This window comes from Sorex araneus, chromosome 4, assembly GCF_027595985.1.
Source record: "Sorex araneus isolate mSorAra2 chromosome 4, mSorAra2.pri, whole genome shotgun sequence".
Taxonomy (NCBI): Eukaryota; Metazoa; Chordata; class Mammalia; order Eulipotyphla; family Soricidae; genus Sorex; species Sorex araneus.
This window is the reverse complement of record NC_073305.1, coordinates 126,147,482-126,159,595: the sequence shown is the minus strand read 5'-3', so window position 1 is coordinate 126,159,595 and position 12,114 is coordinate 126,147,482. Positions and strand designations below refer to the sequence as shown.

Here is a 12,114-nt window from a genome sequence, read left to right as displayed (position 1 = left end):
AGTGGTAAAGATGCAGGTCCTGAATGCAGGATGCCTGGGTTCAGTCATTGGCCCTGCATGATCCTCTAAGCACTGCCATTGTTGATCGTGTAGGCTCCCAAGCCTGGGGCCAAGCACTGTTGGGAGTGGCTGCAAATCCTTGAGTACTACTACGGCTTGGGCTGGAGTGGTAGCGCAGCAGGTAGGGCATTCACCTTGCCCATGGCTGACCCGGGTTTGATTCCTCCACCCCTCTCGGAGAGCCCGGCAAGCTACTGAGAGTATCTTGCCCACACAGCAGAGCCTGGCAAGCTCCCCGTGGTGTATTCGATATGCCAGAAACAGTAACCACAAGTTTCACAATGGAGACGTTACTGGTGCCTGCTCGAGCAAATCGATGAGCAATGAATGACAGTGATAGAGTGATACTACTACGGCTCTGTTCCCTCCAAGCACATCTTAACTGCAAAATTATACAATATTACAATATGATTGATGAATGGGAATTTTCAGCAATCTTGATGTCTCCCTTAGGATACCTCACAAGATGGCATTCATGTCAGGACGTTTAATATTAGTTTTATTAATTATTTGTTTGGGGGCCACATCTGGAGATTGTCAGGGCTTAACCCTAACTCTGTGCTCAGGATTCACTCCTGGCAAGTTTGAGGGATGATATGGGATGTCTGGGATCAAACTCAGTTGGCTGGGTGCAAGGCTACCTTACCCTCTGTCCTCTCACTCTGGCCCTGAACCAATTTTTAGAATAATGGATCTGTTCAGTGGCAACCTCTGACCGTAAATAACTGTGAATTAGTGGACTCACACATATGAATATGTTTCAATTACTATTCTTTTTATTCACACACTGACTTTATTCTAATGGTTTGTGCTGAAGCTGCTTTAAGTTGGCTGCTGGATTCCTTGGATATGACCCTTTATATCTTCTTTAAAGCAACTGCCACCAGCTGGATATGTCATTTATTTGCTTAGCTTTTTATTGTCACTTTTAGAGATTATTTAAAGTTTGTTTAATAATTACATAAATTATTACATAGTTTCTAAATTAAGTACATGAAATGTACAAAACAAGATAAATTCAAAGAAGTACACCTTTTCTTTATGTCTGTTCCATCTTTTCCTTCCCATCCCTTATAGAAGTCTTAAGTCTTCCCATCAAGACAGGGGACATGGCTGAGCAGTAGGCTGCAGGCCTTGTGTGTATTAGGTCTTAGATTTGATTTCTAACACCACAAAGAAATAAGGGAAAGTTATGGCGCGTTCTTGTATTATTGTTTATAAATTCTAAGATGAAAGAATCTGCATCTCTCTTTTGAGTTATCATAGTTTACAATGTGCATCATTTTTTCTTTTTTTTTTCTTTTTTTGGCTTGGGTGACACCCAACAATGCTCAAGGGTTACTCCTGGCTCTGCATTCAGGATTTACTCCTGGTGGTACTCAGTGAACCATATGGGATACAGGGATCAAACTCGGGTCAGCCATGTGCAAGGCAAATGCCCTACCTACTATTTTTCTGGCCCTTGCATTCTTGTTTTTTACCTAATTCTTAATGTGGAGATTATTCTATAGCCAATGTTTAGAGATATTTTGTGTTCCACTACTCAATGGAGTAAAGCAGCATAATAGTCTCGTGGATGTGTCGCAGTTTATTCAGTCAGTCTCCCCAACTTAGAGATTTTAGTACAGTTCTAGTCTTCTTTTTCAATTTTTTTGACTTTTTGGGTCACACCCAGCAATGCTCAGGGGTTACTCCTGGCTCTGCACTCAGGAATTACTCCTGGCAGTGCTCAGGGGACCATATGTGATGCCGGGGATCAAATCCAGATCAGTTGTGTGCAAGGCAAACACCCTACCTTCTGTACTATTGCTCCAGCCCCCAGGTTCCAGTCTTCTTTTCTGCATGTGTTTGGACCATGCTCATCAGTGTTCAAGGACTACTCAGTGCCCAGTGGTCACACCTGGTGGTGCTTGGCCTACCAGGACATGCAGGGAATTGAACGTGGGCCCCCTGTAGCCCATTGAGCTCTCTCTCATAACTGTTCCAGTCTTTCGATATTATAAATAATCTTAGTTCTTCACATGTACCATTACTAATCTGGGCTTTTTTCTTTGAAAGAATGTGAATGCTGGCGATCAAGTTCTCTATGGCCTCTATGGCATAGTGGAACATAGCGGCTCTATGCGAGGAGGTCACTACACTGCTTATGTGAAAGTGAGAACACCCTCCAGGAAGTTATTGGAACATATAACTGGAAAGAAAAATGTCCCTGGTATGCTATCCTAACTACTCTTTTTTGGGGGGGGCGGGGAGGTGGGGTGTCACACCCAGTAATTCTCACTGGGTGGGGATATACCCAGCGGTGTTACACCTGGCTCTGTCCTCAGGATTTACTCCTGGCAGTGCTTGAGGGACCATATGGGATGCTAAAAAAAAATAAAATTTATTCTTCCTTTCTTAGAAGAGGTGAATAATGGATTTCATGGATACCTTAAGTGGATGCATTTTAATAATATTAAGTGAAAATTACCTGTAAGCTTACTTAGATAATTCTTAGAGAATGAAATATCTTAAGACTGTGTATTTACCCTCTAGTTAACATGAAATGTTGAGTCATTATGTGTTTTCAGTGAAGTAGCTTTTTATTTAACAATACCCCCAAATTTTGAAGGCATACCAGGTCTTCAGAATAGAGTCACAGTTAAAAATGTGCTTGAATGGAGCTGGAGATAGTACAGCAAATACAACACTTGCCTTGCATGTAGTAGACCCAGTTTCAATTCCTAGCACCACATATGGTCCCCTGAGCCCCACCAGGAGTGATCTCTGAGCACCAAGTAAGAAGTAAGCCCTGAACACCACTGGGTGTGTCCCCTGAAAACTCCCCCCCAACTCCCTAAAAATATATTGCTAGCTTTGTTTATGGACTAGCAATCTTTGATTTTTTATCCTTTTCTCCCTGCCCCATCAGGACAGTTATATCTAAATGTGTGGGGCTTCCTGGCAAAGTGGTTCAGGAACACTCAGGCAAGAATTGTAGCCCCTCTGGCCCTCTGCCAGGCCTACTTTGGGCTTCCTCCCTTTCTGTCCCACCTTCTTGTAAGCAAGGGTGGGGAACGTTTGTTCAGCCAAGGGCCATTTATTTATTTATAACATTATTTGTAGGCTTTTATTGAGTTATCAACTTTAAATCAGCTAGCTATTTAGTCAAACATTTGCATTATTTTGCTGTGGTTGTCTTGTCAGGGCCAGACCAGTGATTTCACAGGCCCACCTTTGGGCCTAAGCAAACCATCAGAGGTGGCCTTCACCTGACCTCAGGCCTCTGGGTGGCAAGGGTCTGGTGGGAAGCTGAAGGCAGTAGTAGTTGGCCAGTAGGCCACTTCCATGTTGTAGCCTCCTATCCTTCCCCATAGCTGGGGTTTCCTTCTACAAGCTCTGTGGGGACTTCTGCTTCTCTTTGTAAAATCTGTGCCAGGGGCCAGTGACATAGGATAGTGGGTAAGCTGCTTGCCATGCATGTTGCCAACCTGGGTTCTATCCCTGGTGGTCCCCCGAGCTGTCAGGAGTGACTCTGAATGTTGTAGGGCCAGGAGTCAGCCGGTTATGATCCCAAAACCAAAGGGGTGAAAAAAAAATGTCTGTGCCATGTGCATGAAAGGGACTTTAGCAATAAGATCTAACATTAGATAAATATAGTTTGCAATGAATCTATGTTGTTTATGAAATACTGCAAGGACACAACATTCTTACTGTAAAATTATACTTTGTTATTTTGCTAGGTTTGAAGGAATCGGAGAGTGAATCGGCAGACCAGTGGGTCCATGTTAGTGACACTTACGTGCAGGCGGTTCCCGAAGCACGAGCACTTAGTGCCCAAGCATACCTTCTGTTTTATGAAAGAATATTATAATTCTGTATTAATTATTTATGATAACGATTACTTAGATTGCTTTTATTTAAATGCTGCAGCGATGACCATATTATGCAATGTGCCTTTGTAGTCTTTTCTCTCTAATAGGAGTAAGCATACCCCTCAAATACTCCTGAAAATATTTTACCTTTTTGATGAATACTTTTAAAGAAAACTTAAATTTACCCAGTGCTTTCAAATGGAAATTATTAAAAATAACTCTAAAGCCATGTTTTTAAAAGAATATTTGTCAGGGGTTTGGAACATAGCTCAGTGGCAAAGCACTTGCCTTGCATGTCTGAGGTGCTAGATTCCATCCCTGGCACTACCCAAAAAGGAAAAAGAGAAAAGGAGATATATTTGTCATGAAAAAAAAACAAAACAAAACAAAACATAGTTTGTAGTATAAAGGAAACTCCTTTATGATATGGCTTTCTATATGAATTAAAAAATGATGCTGGCTTAATCAGGTCATTCCTTAAAACAGTACTTCTCAAGTGAGAGTCACATACCATTTTCCTGATTTTCCTGATCTCAGAGATACATAAATCTATCTCTTGCTTTCTGTTTACTACTATTTCAAACCCTATCTTTTCAGTTTTACCTTTTTTACCCTACCCTTATTTTGAGTACTCATACTATCATTTTATGTGCCAGTTATATTTTTCTAATAAATATTACAATAAATGTATAACTATCAAAAACTGTTTTGTTTCATCTAGCACTCCTCTTAACATCATCTCAGGACTATCTAGTGGCATTGATGTGGTATTACCTGAAGTTAAAGTATATGATATTTTAATATGGCTTAGAGCCTTTCATACTATGTGTGATTCAGCCATGTGAAAAGGTACCGCTGTAATTTCAGTAATATGGGTTTGCAAATAATATATTTATTACTTTATTGCTTTGAGATTTTGAAATATTTTAAAATATCAGATATTTTACTAACATACTTGTAGAACATACCTGGTAGAGTTGAGGATAATTTGCAATCAATTAGCTGAAGTAGAAATACAATTGCAGAGGGTCAGAGAGGTAATACAGGAGCTAAAGCATATGTAAGGCAGGTGGCCAACCCTGGTTTGATCCCTGGCACTGCATATGATTCTTCAAGCTCTGCAGGAGTTACCTATAAGCAGAGAACTAAGAGTAAGGCAGCCCCGAATGCTACCAAGTGTGGCTCCCTACATGACCCAAAATGTAGATAACCGTAACATGCAGAATTGGTCTTTTGAAGTTGTTAGTACAAATGTAATCATATTATACTTTTGAAATATAAAGTACCACATATTTGTAAGTGACAGGTAATATACTTATTGTACTTAATAGAGAAATATATTTTCTACCTCGGTAGGTAAGTAAATATTAATCGTGATTTTAAGAATTTGAGATCACTTTCTTTCATCTTCAATATGCATGACTAATAAGTTCAAGAAGACGTAGCTTTCATTTTTACAAAGTTTAAAGTTTTTAGTTTTCTTTATAGAATAGCAAAAATGATAATTTTCCTCTCAGGATAGAAATCATTAGGCTGTCAAAATTGTCATGAAAATATTAGGCTTAAATTTCAAAACATCACCCTGTCTTAGAGTCACATTATTGAATCAAAACACAGACGCCATGGTTTCACCCATCCTATTTATTAATGCCTAGGAAATATTTTATAGGCAGATGCTTGATATGTGCCTGGTCCTAGTTTATTGTTATTTTGTGATGAAGAATAAGATTAGTAGGGCTAGAGAGATAGTACAGCAGGTGCTTATCTTACATGCAGCTATCCCGGGTTTGATCCCTAGCACCCCATATGGTCCCTTGTTCCCTCATGAGTGATCCCTGAGCACAGAACCAGGAGTAAGTCCTGTGCGCTGCCGGGGGTGGCCCCAAAACAGAACCAACAACAGCATAAAGATTAGTGACTATAGATCATGTGTGGAAATATTTAATCGAGTCTTTTTTTTTTCTTTGCTTTTTGGGTCACACCTGGCGATTCACAGGGGTTACTCCTGGCTCTGAACTCAGGAATTACTCCTGGCAGTGCTCAGGGGACTACATGGGATGCTGGGAATTGAACCTGGGTCAGCTGCGTGCAAGGCAAATGCCCTACCCGCTGTGCTATCACTCCAGCCCAATCAAGAGTCTTGACTTTCTGATTTATAAGTATATATAACATCAGGGTTGCTACTTCCACATTTTGATAAATGAATGAATGAAGTTATAATTAGAGTTATACAGAGCTTAAAATATCATTACATGAGTAATTTTTAAGCTGATATCTCAATAATGGGGTGGTTTTTTTTTTCTTTTGCTTGTTTGGGCCACATCCAGAGGTATTCAGGGGTTACTCCAAGCTCTGTATTCTGGAATCACTTCTGACCAGCTTGGGGAACTATATAGGGTGCTGGGGATTGAACCCAGGTTGGCTGTGTGCAAGGCAAGCACCCTGTGCACTTACCATTGCTCCAGCCTGCAATAATGTTTTAATTTGCTTTTATTTGTGAAATGGAGAAATGTATTTTTTATATAATTCTTAATTTTTCAGTTTTATTTATTTTCTTTGCGGGGGTGAGGGTGGGCACACCCAGTGGTGCTCAGGGCATACTCCTGGCTCTGCACTCAGGAATCACGTGGTGTTGCTTGGGGGACCCTATGGGATGCCAGGAATTGAACCCAGATCCATTGCATGCAAGGCAAGCACCCTTCCCACTGTACCATCACTCCAGCCCTAGAAATGTATTTTTGTAAGTTAATACCCAAACCTAGATTGTATTCTGTATAAGTAATATAAACAGGTTTTCTCTTGATTAAAATTAATTAACATTTCAGTATCAGAGCAGTGGTGCAGAACTTGCCATCCCTTCAGCTAAATGTAAATATTAAGTGACCTCATTTTTCTCCTAAAAAGATGTCATTTAGAGGTATGCAGTTTTGATTAGATGGTCATCTGCTGCTTGTGGAGACAGAAAAGGAGAGAATACTTTTCTATTCCCTTTGCCTTATCTCTTACACAAAGTCCAAAATGATGAATGATAGTGGAAGGCAAGAATCAAGAAAAGTTTATTATTCCTCTTTCCATTGATAATAATGCCTGGAAGTACATCAGTGCTATACTTATCAAATAGATCTTTTAAGCTTTACTCTGAGTGCCAGTGATATTGAACTTTCATTGATAGACTTGTAGCTTCAGAATATTGCCTCAGTACTCATGTACTGAAGGATATACTTTTGAGCTCATATTTATTAAGTATATATAATGTGAACACCTGTACTCTCCTCACACTTTTTTTTTTCTTTTTGGGTCACACCCAGCAGTGCACAGGGGTTACTCCTGGCTCTGCACTCAGGAATTACTCCTGGCGGTGCTGGGGGACCATATGGAATGCTGGGAATCGAACCAGGGTCGACCGCGTGCAAGGCAAACGCCCTACCTGCTATGCTGTCGCTCCAGCCCCTCCTCACACTTTTTAAAAAAGCCCCACAAAATAAGGAGGACAGTGAGATAGTGCCACAGGCAAGGCACTTGCCTTGCTTGTGGTGACCTGGGCACCCACAAGGAATCCCCAGTACCACATATGGTCTCCAGAGCAGTGCCAGGAATGATCCTTGAACACAAAGCCAAGTGTCAGCTCAGAGAACCACCTGGTGAGACCCAAAACTAAATTAGAAAGCTACACATAAGTTTCAGAAGTAAAATGACAATGAGACAATTCCATCAGTTTTCACAATGTTAAATAGTCTAATTCTGAAATCCTCTCCCCCCACCACACCCCCACTGCCAGTAGCCTGGACTTTAGGAATGCCTTTCCAGGTCTTGTAGAAACATTTTGGATATCCAAGAATGTCATAAAGGTAATTTTTTAATAGAGAAAGCCCTCCACCCCTTCATGGCCTCTAGCAGGTGGGTTACATATAGAATTACATTTAATTTTTTTGTTATTTTGGGTATTTCCAGAACACATTTCCAGGGAAAGTGTTAAACTACTATAAAAGCAATAGTTTCTAGATGGCCTCAGAAAACTGTCAGTAAGTGAGATTGTTTACAGATCCTAAGTACAAGTGTATGACCAAATGAACTTAAAAGGTAAAACAAAATTCATTAGATTTAGAAATTAGTTTACAGAGTATCTTTAACTCCACTTTTCCATATTTAAAATGATAAACTTTTATTATGTGCCAACTATATTTTTGACAGAGCTAAATATATATATTTAAAAATATTTTGGGGGAGGGGTCAGAACAATAGTACATGCAGAAAGTAAGTTTGCCTTGAATGTGGCTGACCCAAGTTTGATCTCAGCACCCCACATGGTCCCCTGAACCCAAGCAGGAGTCACCCTTGAGCACAGAGCCAGGAGCACCTTTGGGAATGGTCCAAAAAAATTATAAAATATTTTTGTCATTTAATGTTTTTAATGCTGGTAGGACTACCTCCTTTTTGGATAACCAAGGAGAAGTGGGAGTCGATATCAGTTCATAGAGTTCATACATGTCAACAGAGCTATTTTACTATAATTAGCTTGCATGTCTGATATTTTAGTGATTTTATACGATAAACAAAATTTCCTGAAGATTAAACTGTGAAATGTATCATCTTTTATCTAGTTTTTATAGCACAAAATAACATGCTAACTACTTTTCTTAAATTTATATTCATAATTTATTTGCATGTTACCTGATTAGACAAGCCTAAACCAAATGTTATGTGTAGTATGACTGAGCCTTTATATATTACCTAGTGGATTAAAATATTTTTTAGATGTTTAAAATGTTTAGGTTCATGAATAAATCAAATGTTTAGAAGATAACTATGCTTTAAGTTTTGAGTGATATTGGTTATATCATTCCTACTGTTTGATCCTCACCTTCTTTTGCAGTGTTTTTAGAAAACAGCTATGTAACTTACTGAGCATTTTTCATGTATAAATATGCATAATAAATATTAAATTCTTACTTGCCTTCTGTTTTAATATTGGTTCTGAAGTATTTGCAGTGTATATTAATGACAGGATATTTTATTTGTCAACACTGTTTACTTTGCTATATCTAAAATATACTTCAGATTTTAGAACAAAATATCTTTTTATAGACCAATTTTCTTATATAATATATAAATAAATGTCACTTTATATATATGTAAAATAAAATATAACATTTTTAGGGTTCAGAGTTGTGGCTTAGTGGTTGCCCTGTGTGAATGATACTTAGGTTTAATCCGTGGCACAAACAAAAACCAAAAAAATCTACCTTGATCATTTTTACTATTTTAGTGAATGACATTAAGAACATTCACAGTTGTACAGTCATCATCATTTTTTATAATCCCAAATTTAAACTCTGCAACTGTTTAATAACTGTTTCCCTCCTTTAGCAACTATTATTGGTCTCCTGTGAACGTATCTCATCTATGTGAAATTAGACAATTTCTATTCTTTTATACATGCAGTTTAAATCTAATTAAAGGTCAACATGAGGGGCCTAAGCAACATACTGTTCAACTTGCACCCATTAGTCTTGGGCTTGATCTCGCCAACACTGCATATGATTCCCAAGCACCACCTGCCAAAGGTGGTCCCTGAGCACAGAGCCAGGAGTAATCTCAAAGCACAATTGATGTGACCCCTAGCCCCCTTCCGCATTCCCCATAAAGCAAAGGGTCAACATAACATCTTCAGTTCATACAGTAAACATATACCATACCTAGCTGATACATCATGATGATAAAGGGAAATGGCAATGCAAAACTATTCTGGTAAACTCGCTGCTGGGTATGTCTCCTTAAATTTAACAACAACAACAAAAACACACAAGGTCCTAAATTTTCTCCATTTGACAGCAGATTTAAAAATGACCTATGTTTGTTGAAGACAGAGACTGGAGGGAGAAGAGACTAAGGAGGAGGGTTCCCCAGGTGGCTTATGTGACATGGGTTGAAGATAGGTGGCAGCCTTGAGAAGGGTGTCATTGTTTCCCTCTCTATCCACCCAGGTCACGGGCAGGGCCTGGGGAAATCTAGGACTGATAAGAGTAGACTGGGAGCACCTACGTGGTATACTTGTTCTGCCTGGCATGGGAAATGATTCCTACCACCCAGTTTCTCAGGGACCCATGGCACCCAGAAACCCAGGTTGAACAAGGAATTATGCCTTTCAGAAAAGCAAAGTTGGTTCTGTTTTACCTAGGCTTTCTAGGTCCACTGCCTTCCCTCAGAAAATAACTTCAAGGATAACACAAATAGTGAAGTGAAACAAGTTTATTTAAGAAACTGAAGGGAAGATAGGTGCTCAAGAACACAGGTTCCTCCAAAGTGTCAAGTGTCAAGTACATATTCCAAGCAGGGGACTTCCCAGAATGGGTAAATGCATCCTAAAATAAAGTATACATCTAGGGAAGAGGAAGACAAATAGATCTGTAGGGTAAATTAAGTACCTAAAGAGGAGATGCAGGCAAGTGCGCACCTTTCCTCTGCCAAGTTAATTCACATAGTTTCCCGGAACTATCTACCCGACCCCCATCCCCAACCCAGCCAAAGAAATAGTTGCCCAGGAGGTGAGTTAAAGCAGTTGATGATTTTCTTTTGATAGCAGGGCCCCACATCCAATGATGTTCAAGGCTAACTCCTGGCTCACTCCTGATGGTGCTCAGGGGATCATATAGGGTGCCTGGGATACATCTGGATCAGCTGTGTTGACACACTACTGGCTGTACTATCTATCCCTTTAGCTCCTCATTGTTATTCTTGGCGTGGCTTTTATTTCAGCAGTTATCTAGGATGGTCCAACAAGGAATGAAATTCTACATCTCTTGTTTTCCAGGCACTTGAGTTGCATCTTTGTTTGTATGCGTTGGTGCTTTTAGGCTGGTTTAGGCTCTGGACTTTTCCCCCAGTATACAATACAGTATGCTCTTTCTCCCCCACCCCAAACCTCTTTGCCTACAATATTTTCTCGTGTACTAGTCAGTTTGCTTGCCAGTTGGAATAGAAATGGAGTAAAAATTAACTTCAATTTTATTGGGGAACTAAGTGAACTATTACAAGGTTACAGAACATGAAAGTTTCACTCAACTAGGTTTCAGAGACTAAATGCTTCTCAGATGAAAATCAGGTACTGTGCAAAACCAAAAAACTACGTTAAATTTAATCACAGTGGTCAAGCCAGAGCTAATCACTGATAACTGGGATACCCGGATTTTATGTATTTTATTCAGACAGACTTAGATTCTCACACCTATCCGCTTTCAGCACCTAGTACCCTATTTCTTCCGCAACTAGTTCTTTCATCAGCAGCATTTCCAGTGATCGCATTAAACACGCGGTCCTCTGGCGTCACGGGAAACTTCCCCGGTCCTCTCTAGAAAGGCACTTTCTAAGATTCCTTTGAGAAAGAAAGTATCTTGGGAACAGTTTTGCTGGCTGTGTTCATTGAGGAGACCCTGGTCTGGAAATCGGCCACTTCCCCGACCCAAGCCCCGATCAGGAAAACGCCGTGGAATCCAAGCATTCTATTCGGAGAATTACAGAGCAGAAGTCCTTCCCGGAGGCCATCTTGTCCAGCGCCCGAAACAGCAGGCACTCAGCGCGCCACTTTTCCTACAGGTCGCCCGGCGAGAACCAAGTAACCTCGCCTAGCTGAGGGGGGAGGGGAGGGGACCGCGGAGGGAATCGATGTCTCCGGAAGGGGGCGCAAAGTTTCCAAGTTAACAAAAGAGCATCTGCGACTGGGGCGGCTGCGAAAGCCCTCGCTATAGCGACGGTCCTGGCTGGCGTCTTCACTAACGTCCCCTCGGCCCGGGGTACAGTTCCGTCGGCGGCGCCCAGGGAGTGTCGGCCGTTGCGACCGGACTCGAATTTGCCTACCCTGCCACTCGGCGCCCTGAAGCAACAGGCCGGATCGCTTCAGTTTGGCCCCGGGGCCCTGCCGTAGTTTGAAAGCGGCGCCACCAACGAAACTTCCGCTCTCGAAGCGAGAGCCGAGAGGGGCGGGGGAGACCCGAGCGCCTCTTGAGGCATCACTTTGCTGAAATTAAAAAAAAAAAAAAGGACGCTTCATGCACAAACTCTTGGCATCCTGCCCAGGGTAAAGATAAAACTGGTCGAGTTTGGCGCTGACTATATCAGGAGGTCACGTACAGAGATGTCTTCCACCGTCTGCACGACCACCACAGAGTCGTTGTGGTTTTGCCCTTAACCAGAATGGCGCGGA

The 12,114-nt window shown here is 41.0% G+C and overlaps 1 protein-coding gene across 4 annotated transcripts in view; it reads left to right on the top strand.

Annotated features, from left to right (window-relative positions):
• Nucleotides 1-8,980, top strand: part of USP45 (ubiquitin specific peptidase 45) — a 71,331-nt gene extending 62,351 nt beyond the window's left edge. For all 4 annotated transcript variants that reach the window (XM_055136585.1, XM_004605687.2, XM_055136584.1 and 1 more), the window contains 2 exons: nt 2,119-2,272; nt 3,783-8,980. In XM_055136585.1, the coding sequence (XP_054992560.1) occupies nt 2,119-2,272; nt 3,783-3,913 (285 nt within the window). In that variant the 3' untranslated portion in view covers nt 3,914-8,980. The remainder of the gene's footprint in view (nt 1-2,118; nt 2,273-3,782) is intronic.
• Nucleotides 8,981-12,114: the final 3,134 nt, after the last annotated feature.